The 20,988-nt window shown below is 40.1% G+C and overlaps 1 protein-coding gene across 2 annotated transcripts in view; it reads right to left on the bottom strand.

The window, feature by feature from the left end:
* sec13 (SEC13 homolog, nuclear pore and COPII coat complex component) overlaps positions 1 to 20,988 on the bottom strand; it is a 42,637-nt gene that overhangs the window by 16,924 nt on the left and 4,725 nt on the right. The window contains exons 2-5 of one of the 2 annotated variants that reach the window (XM_052017889.1): positions 15,724 to 15,768; positions 12,713 to 12,783; positions 3,608 to 3,723; positions 1,798 to 1,949 (exon numbers count right to left, since the gene is read on the bottom strand). In XM_052017889.1, coding sequence (XP_051873849.1) covers positions 1,798 to 1,949; positions 3,608 to 3,723; positions 12,713 to 12,715 — 271 coding nt within the window. In that variant the 5' untranslated portion in view covers positions 12,716 to 12,783; positions 15,724 to 15,768. The remainder of the gene's footprint in view (positions 1 to 1,797; positions 1,950 to 3,607; positions 3,724 to 12,712; positions 12,784 to 15,723; positions 15,769 to 20,988) is intronic. The other variant, XM_052017888.1, reaches the window with a different exon arrangement.

Genomic DNA, 20,988 nt, shown 5'->3' with positions numbered 1-20,988 from the left:
TCAAAGCTAATGTCTTTTGGTGCAGATGTGTCCTAGATTGTTATGGAAAGCAAATGTGGGGACAACAGAAGCACTGACCACGATGTTTTACTCTTACTTGGATAAGAAAGTGGTGCAAGCCTGCAAAGTTCCAAATATTAAGGGAATTAAGGGATATGTGGTGAGTGCAGGTAAGTGGCACTGAGCTACAGCATCAGCCATGACTCACTAAGTGGCGGAGGAAGCACGATGGGACAACTGGCCTGCACCTGCTCCTATTTACGCTTTAATGTACATTCCACTTCAAAAGAGGGGAGAGGGATTAACTTGGTAATTATGGATCATATTCTATAACCTCTATCAAAAAAGATATTCTCAAGAACAAAATCAATTCTCATTTGGAAAGGATCAGGTTAGACAAGGCACTGATCAGGCCTTGATCAATAAATCAATGATCGTTGGAGAGAAGTAGGATTTGAGCACTCTGATTGTGTTTTATGATGAAATAACAGAGGGTTGATGAAGAAAGTGCAGCTGCTGTTACAAATATGGATTTCCAGAAAGGCATTTTAAAGTAGCACAAAACACGGATTCAGAAAGTAGAAGCTGCTGCCTTTAAAGAAATGATAATTTAGATATGTACTTGAGTAGCAAACAGGAAGCTGAGAGTTGCAATGATCAGACGTATTTCTAACTGGAGGGAAGTATACAACAGGTTCCCCATGGAACACTATCAGGACTAATTCTTCTCAAAGTAACCTTGACTCTGACATAGGGTGAACAATTATAAAACATGTGGATAATGCAAATACAATGAATTAAATTGTGAATGGCTTAGGAGCTGACCTCAGAAGCATAGGCAAATTGGTTAAATGGACAGAAGCAAAAAAAAAATGCAGTTAAGTGCTAAGTCATGCACTCTGGAAGAAACAACATGGAGGAGTGGTATAATTTAAATAGTATATTGGGAAAGGTGCTAGAGTAAAGGGATGTATACTTGATAGTGGCAGGGCAAATTGATAAGGAGGTTAAAAATTGTAAGGAAGTCAAGCTAAACCCTTACAAATCACTGTTTAATCTTCAACTGGAGTACTGCATACAATTCTGGGCACCATAATTTTGTAAAGTTATCAAGGCTTTGGGCAGTGTATGGAGGAGATTAACTAGAATGTTGACTTGGGAAGAAAGGGAGAACATAGAATCTCTCTTCCAGGGCAAAGATTAACTGGAAACCTAATAGAAGTATTCAAAATCAAAAGGTATTTTGATAGTTTCTTCTTATTTGTTCAGTTTCCCCTGACAAGTGGCTGATAACCAGAAGTCAAAGCATTAAAATAACAAGGAGAACCAGAAAGAAAAATACGACAATATTATTTCACACACAGGTAGGTCAGTAAGTCAGATCCAAATTCAAAGCCAGCCTGATGAGGTCATGGTGTATTTTACCTCTCCTCTAGTTATAAATGTCCCTGTGAAACAAACCTGACAAGTTGGAGTCAACTTGCAAATGTAGCAAAAGATGTCATTTACTCAGCAGTCTTACAATGTCCGGAGTAAGGAATATGTACGACCCAGTAGTACTTTCAATTTGAATTTAATATTTGAGCAACTGTGTGTGGAAAACCTGAATAATTTATCTTTGACTGAAGACAGCTCAAAAATAAAAAAAATCTATCTGAATAGATATTTGTACCTCAAAAGAACTTCCTCTTTGACAGATACCTGGATTTAATGAACTCAGAAAAAAGAAAACCAGAAAACATTTCTGTAAAAGAATACCACAATCCTAAACTGTGAATAACAAAGGAGAATCTTTACCGGAAGAATCATGGCCTGTGTATTCATACATCTTGTCCCAAGTCCCATTCTCCTCCTTCCAGATGATGATCTTCCGGTCGTAGGAACAAGATGCCAAGATGTTTCCATACATTGGATGAGCCCAGCCCACCTGCCACACGGGACCTTCATGGCTGAACAAGGATTTGTTCATTTAAGTATGAAATTAACTATTTTCTTTGTACATTAACTGTTTTATGCAAAAGCTCATTACGTGTATTACAAGGATACAGGTCTGTAAATTAGCATTCTTGTTGGAAGCTTAGGATCTTCCCCAGAAAAGGGAGGCTCTGCAGGTAGCTGCAACCCTGGGTAGTTGGTGTAATTGTTAAGTCACATATAAGCCAGACCTGGTAAGAATCACTTATTTGCTTTCCTGAAGGACACTAACAAACCACATAGGTTTTTATGACAATCGGGTAGTTTCATAGTCATCATGACAGAGAATTTTTTTTCTAGATAATATATTTACTTATTTGAATTACATTCCCCAAATATCGGCTGCCTGGATACCAGTCCAGTAAGTCAACCACAGTGCAATTATACCAACATAGCAAATTTCTGGCTTCAAAATGAACCAAATCCAACCATATTCTTCCAGTCCCAGCAATTATATACAGTGTTGGCATTATTATCTCATGAAACATCCAGCGGTACAGTTACTTAGCTGGAAAGAAAGCGCTCAGCCCAGGCTTAATGAAGGGAGTCCCAGGTGGCAATGAAGGAGGGTGGGGAAGCTCTGAGTGGGTACCAAAATAGTTTCTTATAACCAAGGAGAAATTGGGAAAGATATCAATCACAAGCAAAAGAGAAACAAAGGACTGCAGATGCTGGAATCTGGATGAAAGATACGATGATGCTGGATGAACTCAGCAGGCCAGGCAGCATCCGTGGAGAAAAGCAGACGGTCAACGTTTCGGGTCAGGACCCTTCTTCAGGACTGCTGAGTTCCTCCAGCATCATCGTGTTTTTTTAATCAATCATAAGCCATGGGCTGAAAAGTCATCATGTGGGATCTCTCCAATGGAAAACACCCTCTTAACAAATATGTTTGTTGGGATTTGTTTAAGGATAACGGGTCACCCATTTAAGAATTAGGGACCTAGGTCTTTGGAACTCTCTTCCTCAAAAGACAGTAGAAGCAGAGCCCTTGAGTATTCTTAAGACTAAGTTAGATAGATTCTTGATAAGCAAGAGGATGAAATATTATTAGGGGCTGATGGGACGAGAAGTTGAAGTTATAATCAGATCAGCCATGATCTTAATAAATGGCACAACAGGCTTGAGGCTCGAGTGGCCTACTCCAACTTCTAAGTTGTATGCTTGTATGTATGTGTGATCATCAGCAAGACACATTGGAATGATGCTGACACAATGAGAGCCAAGTGGCAATTATATCAGTTGAGTTGCTGGTTTATGCTATATTGCTCCACCTGACATTTAAGCTGAACTGAGCTAATGCAGATATTCCTGGAGGCATGCATGCCAGACAGGCTCAATTTAACTTCTTTTGTGGAACAAATGTTTGTTGCTATCTGGGAGTCTGACTGAATACTGGTAGGCAAACTGTGGCAATTTAGTTTTTGTAGGAGGATTAAAGTCCTGTACAGGGCATACAGAGGTAAGAAGAAAGGACTGCAAGAATGCTTTATTTTTACTTCTGAATCAGGGAAGCTAAACCAAGCAACACTCATTTCTCTTTCTTCTCATTGAAGCTAAGATTGGAGCTTTTCCAGCATTTCACATGTTAATATGAAGAGAAACACGCCTCTTACAAATATGTTCCACTTACCCCCTTAGGTCAGCAACAAGGATTTGACCTCCGTTTTTAACATCAAATATCTTTACAGATCGATCAGAGGAGCAGGTTGCAAGACGAGTGCCATAGTAATCCATCTGTGCATCGTGCTGCATGAAAACAGTGGAGAAAGCTTTTACTAAATCCACACAGCACAAGGCAATTGCTCAAATTAATTCAGTAGCTGTTGTTGAAACAATTAATTTCTATTTACACAGCTAGTAGTTAAAGTCTAAAACACATCGCCTCCACTACTACACCTGGCTGTTTCAAAAGGAGCTGAACAAGTAAGCTTACAGGGCTGGTGGGAGAGAGTAGGTGTGTGGAGCTAGCTGGATCACTCTTACAAAAAGCAGACATGAACTTGATGGGCCAAATGGCCTTCTTCCGTGCTCTAATCATATAATTGACCAAACTGCTTTGAAGTGATAAGAATCGAATCAGAAATAATCAAGTTAAATACAAAGAAGCTACTGCAGCTATGGAGAATGGAACAGGCAGGCAAATGTATAATTTCCTTGGCCTCATTTGTTATTGCATATCAAAATTTGAAAGAGATTAGATTGACAGAAATCACCCATTCTTCAAAAGAATGTCAGTGCTTATGAACTACTGCCCTCTCTCCAACGTCTTTGATCACATTGTTGCCTTTCAAATTTTTATTACCTGAGCTCCTTGCTTGAATCTCTCCAATCAGGTTTCCATTCTGCCACAAGAAATTGACCTGATGACATCCCTATATGGTTGTCTCGTTTCTCAACATCCCTCCTCCTACGGAGGATGGCCTCAATGTGTCCCATTTTTTGGTGGTGCCATATACAAGCTGCTGACTGGGAACCCCTGGCTCTTGGACCCAAGACGTTAACTCTTTTTCTTTCACAGATGCTGCCTCACCCACTGAGTGCATTCAGCATTTTCTGTTTTTTGTTTCAAATTGAGGTAAGATTTATCAACAGTCTTTGATAAAGTTGACGACACATTCATCTCCCAAAGCGTCTCTACTGTTGTCCAACTTAATCAGACTGTATTTCTCTAAATATCTACTCAGTCAAAACCGAAAAATCACTAGAAATGGCTTCTCATTTCACATCTGCGGTTATTTCTGATGCGCTCCAAAAGATCCGTCATTGTAGATAAGAAATAGGAGTAGACCAAACTTACTCTTGGCAACAAGCCCCAGAAACACTGAATCAGTTACCACATGCATGATAATGACATAATCTCTTGACTTATCAAGTATCCCCGACGTCGAGGACTGAATGAGTAGAAATTTACTCAAAATAAACATTGGGAAGACATTAGTCATCACCTGTCGGCCTAATCAAAAACGCTTTTCCACTTTTCCTGGCTCCATTCATTAGCAACAATTTGAAACGGTACTACGCTGTTTATAATCTTGCATTATAACTGACTCCAATTTGAACTTCATTGACTGACATTTGTAATCGATCAACATTTCGTTGGAAGTAGGCAGTGCAACTTGAAAAGAAGGCATTAACAACCTTTAAAGCTTGACAAATGAAAGAAAAAAAATGCAACTTGTGCAATAAGGAAGCATGCAGTTGATACTGCATCATGCAGATGATACGTATACCTATACTGTCAAACAACAGGTGATTAACCAAGGAACTACACTGAAGACTGAGGGCCTGATATTTCTCTGCATTTCACAATGGCCCTTAATATGCATTTGAATCGAATGAAGCAGTTTTATTTGAAATTCAGATAACATTTACTGAACAACAATTAAAACACAAATTAAATGTATACTCTTATTCAATTTTGACACAGTTCACAAGCACGTTTCATCGGCAGAGAAATCTACGGCACATGATCAGACCGAAACAGAATGAAGAATGAACAAGCCATATTGGAGCTCCCAATTCTGATGTTCATCCTGATCAACACTGCCATCCTCTGGTCTCTGTGTGACACAAAGAAAGACACTCCAAGTTGCTCCTCCACCTGTTAAGGATTCCTATTCTTCAGCAACCTAACATCTCCAACCTCTGTAAATCATTGCTCAGCCAAAACACTAAAGCTCCATTTTGTTATTAATCACTCCGCAAACACCACCCTCCCTCTTATGGCTGATCTGCCATTCACTAAGCTCATAGGTGACCTTTTACTTCAGTGCCACCTTTCTACATTAACCTCATATCCCTTGGTTCCCTTAATTTCTAAATATCTATCACTCAGAGTGATTGAATATACTCAGCAACTGAACCTCTACCATCACCTTGGGTAGAGAACTCCAGAGATTTAGCACACACTGGGTGAAGAAATTTCTCCTCATGAATATCAAAATAAAACTATAGATGAAAATCTGATATAAAAACAGAAAATGCTGGAAACTTTCAGCAGGTCAGGCAGCATCTGTGGAAAGAGAAACACAATTAATATTTCAGGTTCAAGACCCTCATCAGAACTCCAAAATTTCTTCTCTTCTCCACCCTGAATGTCCGACTGCTTATTCTGAGCCTGTGGAACCAATTCTAGATGGAAAACATTATCCCTGCTTCTAACCTATCAAATTCCATTGGGAATTTGGAGCAATAAACAAACTGCTGGAGGAACTCAGCACTTCAGGGAGCATCTGTAGAGGCAAAGGGATGGTCAATGTTTTGGGTTGAGACCTGCATTAGGACTGAGAGTGTAGTGGGGAGGTAGGCCATATAAAGAGGTGAGAAGGAGTGGTGAGGCAAGGGCTGCAGGCGACAGGTGGGACCAGGTTAGGAGGAAGATGATGGGCAGATGCAGCAAGGTAGGGAGGGGAAGGGTGGATTCAGGAGACAGTGGCTGGTGCTTGATAAGTTGAGACAGATAACGAGAGAAAAAAGGGGGCAGATGGGAATCCGATGGGGAGGGGAGGGGAGGGTGGCGGTAGAGACAGAGGTTGGAAGGTGGCAAATGCAAGCAAGAGGCTGCAAATGCAGAATCTGACAAGTAAGGTAGGTGATACGTGGAATCAGGCAAGGGAGGGATGATGGACGGATGGAACCAGGTGGGGGAGGGGAATGAAACTGGGTTGATTATGGGGGGGGGGGGGGGAGGGGTGCGGTGGGGAGGTGACGGAAACCAGAAGGAGAGAGAAAGGAGCACAGGGAGTGTGGGTCACCTGAAGTTGGAAACTTCAAAGTTCACAACATTGGGGGTTGTAGAATATCCAGATGTAATACAAGATGCTGTTCTTTGCCCTGCTTTTTTCCTCCAGCAGTTTGCTTTTTTTTTGCACTAGATTCCAGCATCTACAGTCTCTTGTGTCTCCATTAGGACTTTGTATATTTCTACCGCCCATTCTACCGCTCATTCTCCTAAACTCAAGACAATATAAGCCAGTCTAATTTACCCGGTGCGAGAAATCCACCATCCCAGGAATCAACTTTTGCTCAATGACAAGTATTTCTTTCATTGGGTCGGGAGACTAGACCTGTTCGGAATAGGCCAGATGTGGCATCGCCAGGCCCTACACAATTGGAGCAAGATGTCTCCCCTCTCATGCTCAAATCTTCTTGAAATAAAAGTCAACATATCATTTGTCTTTCAAACTGGTGCTCTACGTAAACGTTACTTTTAAGTGATCCATGTGTCCCTTTAAACACCCTTTCAATTTCTCACCACTTAAAACTTCTTGCAATTTTTTCTTCCAAAGTGATGACCTATTTGCCATGCCCTCACCTATTCTCTTAACCTCTTTCATCCCCAAAGCCTCTCTGAATCTTCCTCACAGCCCACACTGTAACCCAACATTGTGAGATCAACAAACTTAAATATATTTCATATATTACATCCCTCATCCAAATCATTGAGAAAGGTTGTGAACAGCTTGTGCCCCAGCACCAATCCCTGCCTGACTCCATCTCACAGCATTCTGTTCCCCAAAAGGTTGATTTCTATTGTTTTCTGTCCATTTATCAATCCTCAATCTACACCAATACATTACTTCCAATACTATGTGCTATAATTTTGTTTAATAATTTGTGTGGTACCTTATTGAAGGCCTTCTGAAAGTCCAAATACTCAACATCCATTGATTCACTCTCATCTGTTCTGCTAGTTACAACTTCAAAACGCCAGTGGATTTGTCAAACAGGATTTTCCTTACATAAATCCATTGACTTTGCCCAATCTTATTACTTTCTATGTGCCTTGTAATCACTTACTTAATAATAGATTCCAAAGTTTTCCCTACACTTATAGCAGGTTAACTGGTCTGTCATGCCTGTTTTCTCTGTGGTTATATATGCAACTTCACAGTCCATGGGAACTGCTCTAGAATCTAGGCAATTTTGAAAGGTGACAGCCACTATGTCCACAGTCATCTCCTTCAAAATCCTAAAATGCAGCTTATTAAGTCCTGGGGATTTATTGCATTTCATTCCCATTATTCCTTCAATACACATTTTTCACCAATGCTAATTTCCTTATCTCCTTATTCACATATAGTTTTTCACTGGTTCCACAAGATTTTCTGTGTCACCCAAAAAAGATGGGTACAAAATATTTGTTTAATTCACTCCCTCTTCCTTTCCTGGCATTTTCTGTTTTACTTCACTTCTTCAGCCTCTAAATTATGAGGTAAAACACAAGCTTTGCATCACAAGAAAATGCAACAATAGACACTAACATATCAGACGTGTCACGGGATTTCCTGCAACTTAATGTAAATCACTCCAAGCCACTTAAATCTCCCCATGACCACAGGTGTTAAATTCATGAGCTACACCTACTTATAACGGTTATCTCTGCCTGTATCCACTTAATAATGTACAAAAAGCTCTTAGTTCGAACTACCTTCCCCTTACTTAATGATACAGATGTGCCAACATTCAAAGAATGTAACTTTACTACCTACAGTGTGTCACCTGGGTATGAGTAATAAAATGCTCTGCAGGACAGCAGTAATGCAGAGCTGTCCATAATCATCAGCCAAGGCAGTGGTCCAACTAATTTGGGGATAAAGCAGCAACAACTTATGTTTGCTTACATTATCAAAAACACCTGCAAGTTATAAAGAACATGCATTTACACACTACCTTTATGAGCATGAGACTTGTTTCTGAGAGGGAAGCTACAAGGGTTGTGGAGGTGCATGCTTCCCCTGAACCTGTAATGTCATTTAATTAGGTAAAGCTGATCCGTAGCTTAACCTCATTTGCTCTTCTTCATCTTGGTACTATTGTCATTCTAACCAACAGACCGCAATCAGTGAGGATAGGCAGCAATACCTCCGGCACAATTATTCTCAACACTGGTGCCCCACAAGGCTGCGTCCTCAGCCCTCTATTCCCTATACACTCATGACTGTGTGGCCAGATTCTGCTCTAACTCCATTTACAAGTTTGCAGATGATATCACCGTTGTAGGCCGTATCTCAAACAGCAATGAGTCGGAGTAGAGGAAGGAGATAGAGAGCTTAGTGGAATGGTGTCATGACAACAACCTTTCCCTCAATGTCAACAAAAGAGCTGGTCATTGACTTCAGGAAAGGGGGCGATGTACATGCACCTGTCTACATCAATGGTGCTGAAGTCAAGAGGGTTGAGAGCTTCAAGTTCCTGGGAGTGAACATCACCAACAGCCTGTCCTAGTCAAATCACATAGATGCCACAGCCAAGAAAGCTCTCCAGCACCTCTACTTCCTCAGGAGGCTAAAGAAATTTGGTTTGTCCCCTTTGACTCTCACCAACTTTTATCGATGCACCATAGAAAGCATCCTATCTGGATGTATCACAGCTTGGTACGGCAACTGCTCTGCCCAGGACCACAAGAAACTGCAGAGAGTTGTGGACACAGCCCAGCGCATCACGGACACCAGCCTCCCCTCCTTGGACTCTGTCTTTACCTCTCGTTGTCTTGGTGAAGCAGCCAGCATAATCAAAGACCCCACCCACTCAGAACATTCTCTCTTCTCTCCTCTTCCATCGGGAAGAAGATACAGGAGCCTGAGGGCATGTACCACCAGACTTAAGGACAGCTTCTACCCCACTGTGATAAGACTATTGAATAGTTCCCTTATACAATGAGATGGACTATGACCTCACGATCTACCTTGTTGTGACATTGCACCTTATTGCACTGCACTTTCTCTGTAGCTGTGACACTTTACTCTGTACTGTTATTGTTTTTACCTGTACTACATCAATGCACTCTGTATTAACTCAATGTAACTGCACTGTGTAATGAATTGACCTGTACGATCGGTTTGTAAGACAAGTTTTTCACTGTACCTCGGTACAAGTGACAATAATAAACCAATACCAAATACCAAGTTCATTTTCAGCATCTAAGTTTTAAACTGCATAACTTCAGCAGCCTCATCACTCCCTCTCAAACCCAGTGTGGAGGACCTCCCATTTTTCCCACATTGAATTCCATTTACCACTGTTTTTCCAAATCAGCTTTTCTCAAAATGTGAAGTCTCAATTTTTTAAAATATAAATATTTAAACAAATCTTCAATCAGCAAATTTTGACAATCACACTAAAAAAAACTACTGGCTAACCAAAATATGGTTCTGCAGGAGCATCCCTGTATAAAGATGATATGTTAGCAAAATATAATTTCACTTTCTAGGAAAAACATTGTCAACTTTAGCCTAGTACTTTTACTTCAAATAGGTGTGTCCAGTGCTTGCAGGATAGATTACAAGAGTGTTTGTAAAACTAGTCAGGTCCAAAATTTTTGCAAGCAGAAAAATTCTAAATCTGTGATCAGTTTGACAAGCCCAGTGACAATATTATGGCAAGTATCATCGATGACAGAGAGATTACGATTAAGATGATTTAGTCTTTTTCTGAAATCGATATCCCCATCTAAAATGGCCATAAGGGTAACGTGTAAAGCAGGGCTCTTCATTCCATTCAATATGTTTTCTATTTTTAACAGTGATGCACAATTTTATTAAAAGGACAAGTTTTCTAATCAATCAAAAAAAATCCAAAATTACTTCCAACAAAATCCTTGTTCTGCTCTCGTCATAACTACTAATGACAGGTCTATAACCCTGACTGCAGTCTGAAGGACAAAATCTAGAATTGGACTGCTGGGATATTTCTCTGCAGTTTGTAGCTCACATACCTTTCCACTTTACTGAACTCCCTGTGAGCTATCAGCAGGCTTGTCTCTGAAAGCAGCTTACTCCTCCCACTAACTCCATTCATAACATAGTGGGCAAGTTGTTGTACTGCTTCATATAGATTTTAAGTATCCTGGTTTGATTCCAAAGTTGCAATGACCTCATTTTAGTGGTAGGATACTAAAATTAGTGGCGCTTGGCAAAGGAAAAGGAAAATAACCTGTCATGGTATTTCCAACTATTAGGCATCCAGTGACACTTGAAAAGTGAGATAATGATCTGGCTGGGCTCACACTGGAGAATGACTATTTGGGTCAAGAACCTAAAGGCTACCAGTGCCTCAGAAATAAAAAACACGATGAGAAGGATGATCCATCTATGACTAACTTAAGAAGTTAAACAAGGCGTCAAATCAAAGGAAAGGGAAGTGTTACAAAGATCATTGGTATGCCACAAAATTAAGTAAACTTTAGAAACTGGTAAAGAAATAACTAAAAAGATAATAGAGGAATTGAAGAGATTATGAGAGAAAACAAGCGAGGACCATAAAAATAGACAATACAAATTTGTAGGCATATATAGAAAGAAAGAGATTAGCTTAAAGTTGATCCCTCAGAGGCAAGACTGGGGAATTATTAATGGGAAATGAGGAAATGGCAAAGATGTTGGATAAATATTTTGTATCTGTCTTCATGGTAGAAGACATTATGAGCATCCCAATAATGGTAGAAAATTAAGGGCAAAAGGAAGATAGGAATTTAAAACAATCATCATCACTGGAAGAAAAGCACTCGGCTTTCTTTAGCAGGACTAAAGATGGACTGGTTCCTGGACCTGATGGCCAAAAGAATTGGCTGCAGAGGTACAGGATGCATTGATTGTGATCTTCCAAAATTCCCTAAACTCTGGAACTATCCCAGTGGATTCAAGTATATTGGGTGTTCATGAGACGACACCAAAAGTATTGTGTACACTTTTTATCTCCTTGTTGGAGCTGGAAGAGTTGCCGTCAGCATATTCTCAGTAACGCAAAAAGACTCATTTCACTATGTGTTTCGATGTACACGTGACTAATAAATAAATATATCTTATCTTATTTGAGAAAGATGTGCTTGCATTAGAGGCAATTCATTAGGTTGATTTCTGGTAAGAAGTGTTTGTCTTATGAGGAAAGTCTGACCACATTGGGCCTATACTCATTGAAGTTTAGAAGAATGAGAGGTGATCTTATTGAAACAAATAAGATTCTGAGGGGGCCTTGATATGGTAGATTCTGAAAGAATGTTTTCCCTCATGAATGAATCTAAACCCAGGGTTTAGATTCAGAATAAGGGGTTGCCCATTAAAGATGAAGTGGAATTCTTCTTAGAGGTTTTGTGATTCTTCAGAATTTTCTATATAGAGATCTGTGGAGGCTGAGTCATTGAATGCAGTTTGGGCAGAAATAGACAGAATTTTGGATTACAAGGGAGGGAATCAAGCATTATGGGAGCAGGGAAATGTTGAAGCCAAGTTCAGATCTAACATGATCTTACTGAAATGGCAGAACAGGCTTGAGAGGGTTGTATGGCCTTCTTTTCATTTTCCACTAGAGGCTGCAAATCCTTCCACCCCACATTGTCTGTTCTACTCTGCTGCCTACCCCAAGGGAAGATAAAGCAAGGGAAGAAAAACATGTATGGGTGCAAAAATTGCAAATTATTTTCAACTTTTCTCAAGCCTGAGTAATAAATCTGACCTTGACAGCATTAATCAATGCCAAAATCCAGCATTTCTGGCCAATGAATCATACATTTAATATCAGAGACTAGGATGGCACTACAGATGAGCGGTTTCCTGGTTCTGATGACAGACTTGGAAACCAAAAGCTGTATTTACTGACGCAAAGGTGGTCAAGGGAAAACCTTACAGAAGTAGTTAGAAGAACTTGGAATGATTTATCTGACTGTCTCTGGCTAGAGAATTGAGAATACAAAGTCATCAGTCTAGATTACAAGAAACATAAAGATTCTATTTCATACCATCAGTTTTGCAAGTTAGGGATACATCACCACATCCTACTGAAGGGGTTTCAATACCAAGGAAGAGGAAGCTGCATATAAAGACAGATTTAAGGTTACAGGCAAAGAGCAGGGAAGAGTTAGTAGCAGTAAAAGCACAAAGGACAATTCTTCAGGTTCAGCCTGGAATGTCCTGTGAATAATGCTGTTTCAGCAATACAAAAGGACAAATATTCCTTGTTCAGCTATGTGCAAGGCTTAAGATGGTTTATACAGGGAAAGATACAACAAGTATTATGATGTGGGAACCACAGGCCAAGTGACAGGGAGTTAGCAGGGAGAGGGAAGACTTCTTTCACATTAAACAAAGTTCCAATAAAATGAAAGAAAATAAATGAGCAAAGTAAGTCCAAAAGGTCTTACCACAATGAAAATTAACTATTCACTTTAAATGGGTCATTCTGCAAATATAATTAACCTCACGTCAAACAGTAGATTGACAACATCTTTTTAGGTAGTGGAGTCAAGCCTCATGGAGGTAACACCGTGTTCAAGCAGTGTTAGTCTTCTTCTTTCCCAGATTTTCTTGTTAGGAGAATATAGCATAGTGGTCAAATTGGTAGACTAGTATTCAGAGCCTGAACTACTAGTCTCACTGTGGCACCTTGGGAATTTATATTCAAATAATTAAATAAATCTGCAATACAAAGATGGTATCAGTAATAAAAAAGAAAATGCTGGGAAAGACAGATCTCTCCATGTCAGGTGACATCTCTGATCAGCCAAAGGATATAGTCCTGAACTGTTAATTGAAAATCAAAAAAGCTGCCTATGTTAAAAATCTGAAATAAAAACAGAAAATGCTGGAAACACCTCAGGTCAGGCATCATCTGTGCAGAGAAATCAACAACCTTTCATCAGAACTACCTGACTTGCTGAGTGTTTCTAGCATTTTCTGTTTTAATTTCAGCCTGAAATGTTAAATCTGATTCTCTCGCCACAAGTGCCCTCCGATCTGCTAAACATTCCCATCATCTTCTGCTTTGTTTTAGATTTCCAGAACCTGTAGTATTTCACTTTCAGACAGATATCAGTAGCGATGGCCATAAGAACCCATCCAGTTCACTAATGCCCTTAAGGAAATGAAATCTGTCATCTTTAGCTGCTCTGACCTCTATATGACTCCAAACCCACCAGTCTGGTGCCTTCTGAAGTGGCCCATCAAGCTACTCAATTTATTATCAACGGTTTTTGCCAATCTTGTTAACCACATCCCCATGAACAAGTTAGAAAAGGTGTCTAAAAGTTAATACGTTAGAAAGATAGAGGGCTAAGAAAATTAGAGGGGAGCAAAGTTTTTTCTATATGTTATTTACACCAGTTTAAATAACATTCTCATGGCAAGGGTTAAGTATTGGAATCAAAGAATAATGTATTAGATTAGAACCTACAACTCATTCCCAAAGCTTCTAGTATCCTTTACAGATACGCCATTGCAAAAATATCCAATTAGTTTCATATTGTACCTTACACGTGGGCTTCAGTCCCTATTATACTTCTTGCGGGAATGAGCAAGTAACTGGACATATTTGCTTCAAATTGTTCAAAATTAGAGAGCATTATTACATTTCTCACTGTGTCCCCATCTCTCTGTCTCTTCCCAATTCTTTCTGTAATACTAAATTAATCTGTGACCACCTTATTTCCCTCGTTGTCACACTGCTCTAGCTGAGATCACCTTGCTGGTGGAACAAAACAAAATAATTACTTTATCGATTTCCTTTTGCAAAATGGGATTCTATACTGTGATACAAAGAAATGAGAAACTGCATTGCAGTGCCTAGGACATGCAGTTGATGCCCTGCTGCTAGAAATAATTGCTATGGAGATTCAAGTATACTTGGGAATAAGTGAGTTTGCTGTATAGAAGCAAGACCCTTTCTCTCATCTCTCCATCCCTTCCCCTGATATCTTAGTCCCAGTCACAAGAGAACAGAGTTCTCTGCCATGAATGCTCAGAATTGTCTATTGGGAAGTGGCAAGCAGTGCCTGTCATGCAGATGGTTCATTTAAAGGATACCTTAGGGCACTTACCCTGAAGTATTTATGACATGGACATAACTGTGGCAAGTTCAAACAGAAAAATGATTAGTTTATTAAACTGCAATGATAAAGCAAATGCCTGCACGATACAACAACCCAACTCTCTCCGTGGATGTAAACACATTGTCTATACTTATTTCCAGAATCCACTTCAAGGCTTTTCCTGGAAAATTATATAAAAAGGAGATGGAGTACTGGCGGTAATGGGCAGGGAACTTCCTTCTCATTCCCAATTTTCTGATCACAATTAACAAAAAAAAAGAGAAACTGAAACAAAAGATCCAATCCTTGTACTTGAATTAAGTGATAGTTACTCTGAGGTCTATTGCTGTGGGACTCTGAATACCTGATGTATAAATAGGTTCAAGGTACAGTGTAGAAAACCAAACCATTAAGCCTTCACTTGTCAATTCAACAAACAGTGATGAACACGTTACAGCAAGCAAGCAAAGGTCAAGGAGCTTATAGTATTCTAAAACCCAAATAGATTATAGTGTCATTAATCATTGCAAGGCATTATTCTTTGATAGTGGGTGTGTCTGGGGTGGAGCATCACTGGCTGACAAAGACATCGAGAGTGCAGTTGGCCATTGGCACAGAGACTGCCCCTATGTTTCACTCAGCCACACTGAAGTGCTCAAGTAAGGCCCAGGGGCAAGGGACCACCAATTTTAGGGCGACATAAAATTTGCCCATTACATGTGTTGTAAATTTCTGATTCCATTAAGCCAGCCCAATACTATCCTCCATCTGTACTCCCCAGATTCAAGCATTCAGACTTGCATACAAATCAGGATAGAAATTTCAGTATTAAAACTGAACTACATTCCCCCTAAATTTAATCAATCACTAAATGTCCTTTGTAGTAGTAATTAAGGAAGTTTCTGTACTTTGGGATTCACATGAATATGAATGAACAATCCACTCACAATCATATCCTCATGGGACGTATCCACCGTGTTGATCACGGAAACCTGTAAATAACAATAAGAAGACAGATTAAAAGACCCTGATGGTGCTTAAACATGTGAACACTTCAGTTAATTTTGACCATTCTCATACCAAGTACCCAGTGACTATATCAAATAATGCCAGAAATGTGCCTCAGCCTCATTTTCAAGAGCGGCTCTAATTGGAATTGATTTATTATTGTCACACATACCGAGGTACAGTGGAAAAACTTATCTTGCATACCGTTCATACAGATCAATTCATTACATGGTGCACTGAGGTAGTACAAGGTAAAACCATAAAAGATTGCAGAATAAAGTGTAACAGCTACAGAGAAAGTGCAGTGTAGTTAAGACAATAAGATGCAAGGTCATAACAAGGTAGACTGTGAGGTCAAGAGTACTAGGGAACTGTTCAATAGTCTTATAACAGTGGGAATAGATGCTGTCCTTGACCCTGGTGATACATGCTTTCAGGCTTTTGTATCTTCTGCCCAATGGGAGAGAGAAGAGTGAATATCTGGGGTGGGTGAGGCCTTTGATTACGATGGCTGCTTTACCAAGGCAGCAAGAAGTATAGACAGAGTCCACGGAGGGGAGGCTGGTTTCCGTGACATGCTGAGCTGTGTCCACATCTCTCTGCAGTTTCTTACGGTTACAGTCAGAACAGTTGCCATACCAAGCCGTGATGCATCCAGATAGGATGCTTTCTATGGTGCATCAATAAAAATTGGTGAGGGTCGACAGGGACATGCCAAATTTCTTTATCCTCCTGATGAAGTAGAGGCGCTAGTGAGCTCTCTTGGCCCTGGCATCAACATGATCTAATGCATCAACATGACCTTTAGTTTGCATGCCAGAGACCCTCTGGTCTTTAATAAGGCTGGAATTGTACTGAATTTTCTGGTGGATCATCACAACAACCACATCATTTCTCCCCCAGATATCCACTGATTTCACATACAATCTTTATAACTTGCACAGGAAACTCATCTGCTTATCAAATCTAAGAGATCTGAACCCAGATCCTCATGGTGGAAGCCCCCCAGCTATATTTTTGAAGCCATTTACAATTCAAAAATCACCACTAAATAAAGCTTACCAAAATCTCTTCAAAAATAATTGCTCCCACAGATACAAATTGATTAACTTCTTTTTTGTTCCTTTCATTGAACTGGGCATCACTGGCAAGGCCAGCATTTATTGTCCTTCTCCAAGTGCCCTTGAGAAACTACCAATGAGTCATATTCATAAACTGCAGTAGTCCTTATGGTGAAGATGCTCTTCTAGTCTTGATGGGCTTGAATTTAGACCCAATGCTGGATCTCCAAGTCACGATGGTATGCAACTTGGAAGGGATATTAAGTGGTGGTGCTATGAACTTGCTGCTCCTGGTCACCTTGGTGGTGGTGGTGGTGGTCAATCGTTGGGAAGTGCTGTCTGAGTGGCCCAGGCTAGAAACTACAGTGCATTTTATGGGTGCACATACTGAAGCCATAACACACCAATGGTAGAGGGAGTAAATGCTTAGGGTGGTGGATAGTATCTAATCGAGTAGGCTGCTTTGTCCAGGATGGTACTGAGCTTCTTGAGTGTTATTGGACCAGCACTCATCCAGTCAAATATTCCATCACTCTCCTGAGCTGTACCTTTGAAAAACACAACACAGGAATGGAAGGTATAGGAGGTTCAGGCCACTTGGCCCCTTGTGCCTGCCTTAGCATTCGATGAGATCACGGCTGACCTTTTATCCCTGTGCCACTTTCCAGCACTAACCCCATATTCCTTGAATCCCTTTAATGTCTATCAATCTGTCTTGAATATACTCACTGAGTTTCCACTGTCCTTTTGGGTGCAGAATTCCAAAGATTCACTATCTTCTAGATGAAGAAATTTCTTCTCAGCTCTGTCTTGAATGACCAATCCCTTCCTTTGAAACTGCAAACCTCGTCCTAGGCAAACCAGCCAGGCTAACGTCAACCCTAGCAACAAACAATCTGCTGGAAGAACTCAGAGAGCTGAGTAGGATCTGTGGGAGGAAAAGAACTATCAACGTTTCAGGATGAAACCCTGAATCAGGACCCGAAACGTTGACAATTCCTTTCCTTCCACAGATGCTGTTCGACCGCTGAGTTCTTCCAGCAGATTGTTTGTTGCTCCAGATTCCAGCATCTGCAATCCCATGTCAACATCAACCCTATGTCTACCTTGTCAAACTCTGAGGACCTTAAATGTTTCAATGAGATCACCTTTCATTGTTTTAGATTCCTGACAATACATGCCCAATCGTCTTAATCGCTCCTCACGCCACAAACCTTCCATTGCAATAATCAACCTTAATGGCACTCCCTTCTTTAAAAGTCTATACTTCCTTAAGTAGGGAGAACAAATCTGTGTACAATATTCCAGATGTGTTCTTACCAGGAGTCTACATAATTGGAGCAAAACATTTCTACTCTTGTACTCAAATCTTCTTTCAATAAAGGCCAACTTCCTAATTGCACACAGGTATCCCTTGACTGATTAAAATTTAATTCATGAATTTTTCTGTAACACAAAGTGCACCAATTCCCTCCCATAATGCATTCATACTTCTCCCACATCATTACGTGTCTGTTGAGACTGCAGTGCTCCACTTATTATCAGGATTCATTACAATTTATTCCGTGCATCCTCTGTGAAGGGTTTGAAATACCCCAGTGGCTATGAGGATTGTACCTCCTTAAGAAATCACAAGCTATAAGCATTAATGCTATTCCGAAAGTAATTAATAGAAGTAAGAAAGGTGACTGTTTGGTAGGCATCAGCCATAAGTCTTACAGCATAAACAGTGCAAATAATCCTTAATAATGCAGACAAAATAATAGTGCCCAAAATGTTACCACTAGAGATGTTATAATGCAGAGAACAGGAAAAAGAATAAATGAGTCAAGGGCACATATCTCTGAATTTTGGAAATGATCCAGGAAACATGAAATTGTTATGGAAAGTGTGGAAAGAATGTGAGGGGGGTAGGGGATAAGGGGGTGTGGTGTGATGATTTTCTAAAAGGCCAATTTATTCAAGGCTGCTGTGGCTAGTTTGAGTGCTTCAAAAAATGTGCAAATCTGCATAATGTTACCTTCCACAGGAGCCAGCAAGTGTACATACTGTGGCAGAAGAATATTTTCCCAAGGTGTTGAAATGAATCAAGAAAAGTTGCTCTTCTCCTGAATAAGTGCTTAACGTGGTACAGATGAGCCACTTTTAGAAGAGGATGCCCTCACACTCATTCTTTTCAACAGATGAGAAAACTGCTCCAAAAATAAAGCAGCCAAAGGCTGCCTTGCTCTTCTCCTTGGAGGCAATGGCAAAAGTGACTGTCAATCTAAGCCTCTCCTAATTGACCAGTCAGACAATCTGAGGACTTCAAAGAGATACTCAATGGCCATTCTTCCAGTAGTCTGGCACTCAAACAATAAAGCCTGGATGACATTGCTGTTCTTGCAAGATTATGAAAGTCGAGTTTATTGTCATATGCACTGGTGCAATGAAAAACTGACTTGCAGCAGCATCACAGGCACATAGCATCATATAGGCATGCGGTTTCTCTCTCCTAACATCAAAAAATACTCTGTAAGAAATAAGCATGACAACAGACCCTTGCTCATTGTCAAGAGTGCTCCTGGACATCTGGTTAATGTTAAGAACAAGGCCGATGGCATCTAGGTAGCATTTTTGCCTGCTACTATCACTTCATTAATACAACCCTTGGACCATGATGCCATTGCTAGGAACAAGGTTTACCACTAGTACTGTGTAATGAGGCATGTAATTTCAAGATGAACATTAATGATAAACCCACCATTAAGGAAATTTGGATGAGGTACAACATCAAGATACTCAGAACCCACATTAATGGTGCTTGGGATGCGATAAAGAATGGCATCTGGAGGAAATTGTTCCCCTGAAAGACCTCTGGAAAGATACTGTCAGACCGGGCTTAATGAAAAACACCAGGATGATGTGGAAGAGCCAAAAGAATCTCATGACAAAGAGTCTACGAACGAGAATCTGTTAGAACTTGAGCAACAGAAGTCACAAGAGGAAGAAGCTGTCACCAACATACCACCACCAAAGAGGCTCACTACGTAAAAGTTTTCCGAAGCATTCTTCCATATCAAGTAGGCAATAGCCATTTTCAAACACAACATTCCCAATATGGAGATGGGACCACATGATAGAATATGTATTTTGTTATAAAGTGTTTCATCAGATGAAAGGGTTGTGAAGATTTAATCCTTATTTATCAGCCATCCAAAAGCCAAAGAAAGAACCCTCATGATCAATGCTGTTAGCTCCATCAAGCTCAAATGCAACATAGTCATCTGAACACCAGTAACAACTCTACCTCCCACCTCCTCCAATGCCACCTTGTCATGCCAAGCCACCGTTACCATTTACACATGAAGATATGAAGTAGAAGTAGCCAGCTTGACCCCTCCACCCTGCTCCACCATTCAGTAAGATCATGGCTGACCTCACTGCAATCTCAATTCCATAATCCTGGCTGTTCACGGTAACTTTTCACCCTTTGCTTAGTAAGAATCTGGCTCAAAGATGATTCAGCTTCCTCTGGCCTTTGACAAAAAGAGTTCCAAAGACTCACCATCTCCTGAAAAAAAATTTAACAAGTTTCCTCATCTCTGACTTAAACAGGTGAGCCTTTTTTTGGACAGTGACCCCTAGTTCCAGAGAAGAGAAAACATTCTAACTTCCTCTCCACATTTACTCAAGACTCATCAGGATCTTGTATACTTTCCATGAAAGAGTACACAATCTTAGATATTATTACTTTACTTTAAGGTATAATTGTTAAAAAATACATTATCATTTCCGATACTTGTGTTGATGTATTGTTAAATGTTTAGGATTTTTTGACTGAACTTTGATCTCTAGAACACAACCAGGTTTATTACATTGAAACTAAGGGGAAAAATCAATTTACAAATTTTCACTTAAGGAAACATTTCCCAGAAACGAAACCCTTTCCTTTCAATCTTTCACAATTTAAGAACACTTAGTCTTTCTATTTTTGCTACCAAAGAGGATCACCTCACAATTTTTCACATTATATTCTATCTGCCATGTCCTTGCATTTAGCTAGCATGCCTACAGTGGCATGCAAAAGTTTGGACACCCCTGGTCAAAATTTCTGTTACTGTGAATAGCTAAGCGAGTAAAAGATGACCTGATTTCCAAAAG

The sequence above is a fragment of the Pristis pectinata genome, chromosome 6 (genome assembly GCF_009764475.1).
Source record: "Pristis pectinata isolate sPriPec2 chromosome 6, sPriPec2.1.pri, whole genome shotgun sequence".
Lineage (NCBI taxonomy): Eukaryota > Metazoa > Chordata > Chondrichthyes > Rhinopristiformes > Pristidae > Pristis > Pristis pectinata.
Note: the sequence above shows the minus strand (reverse complement) of the source record. Positions and strands in the feature narration are given on the sequence as shown.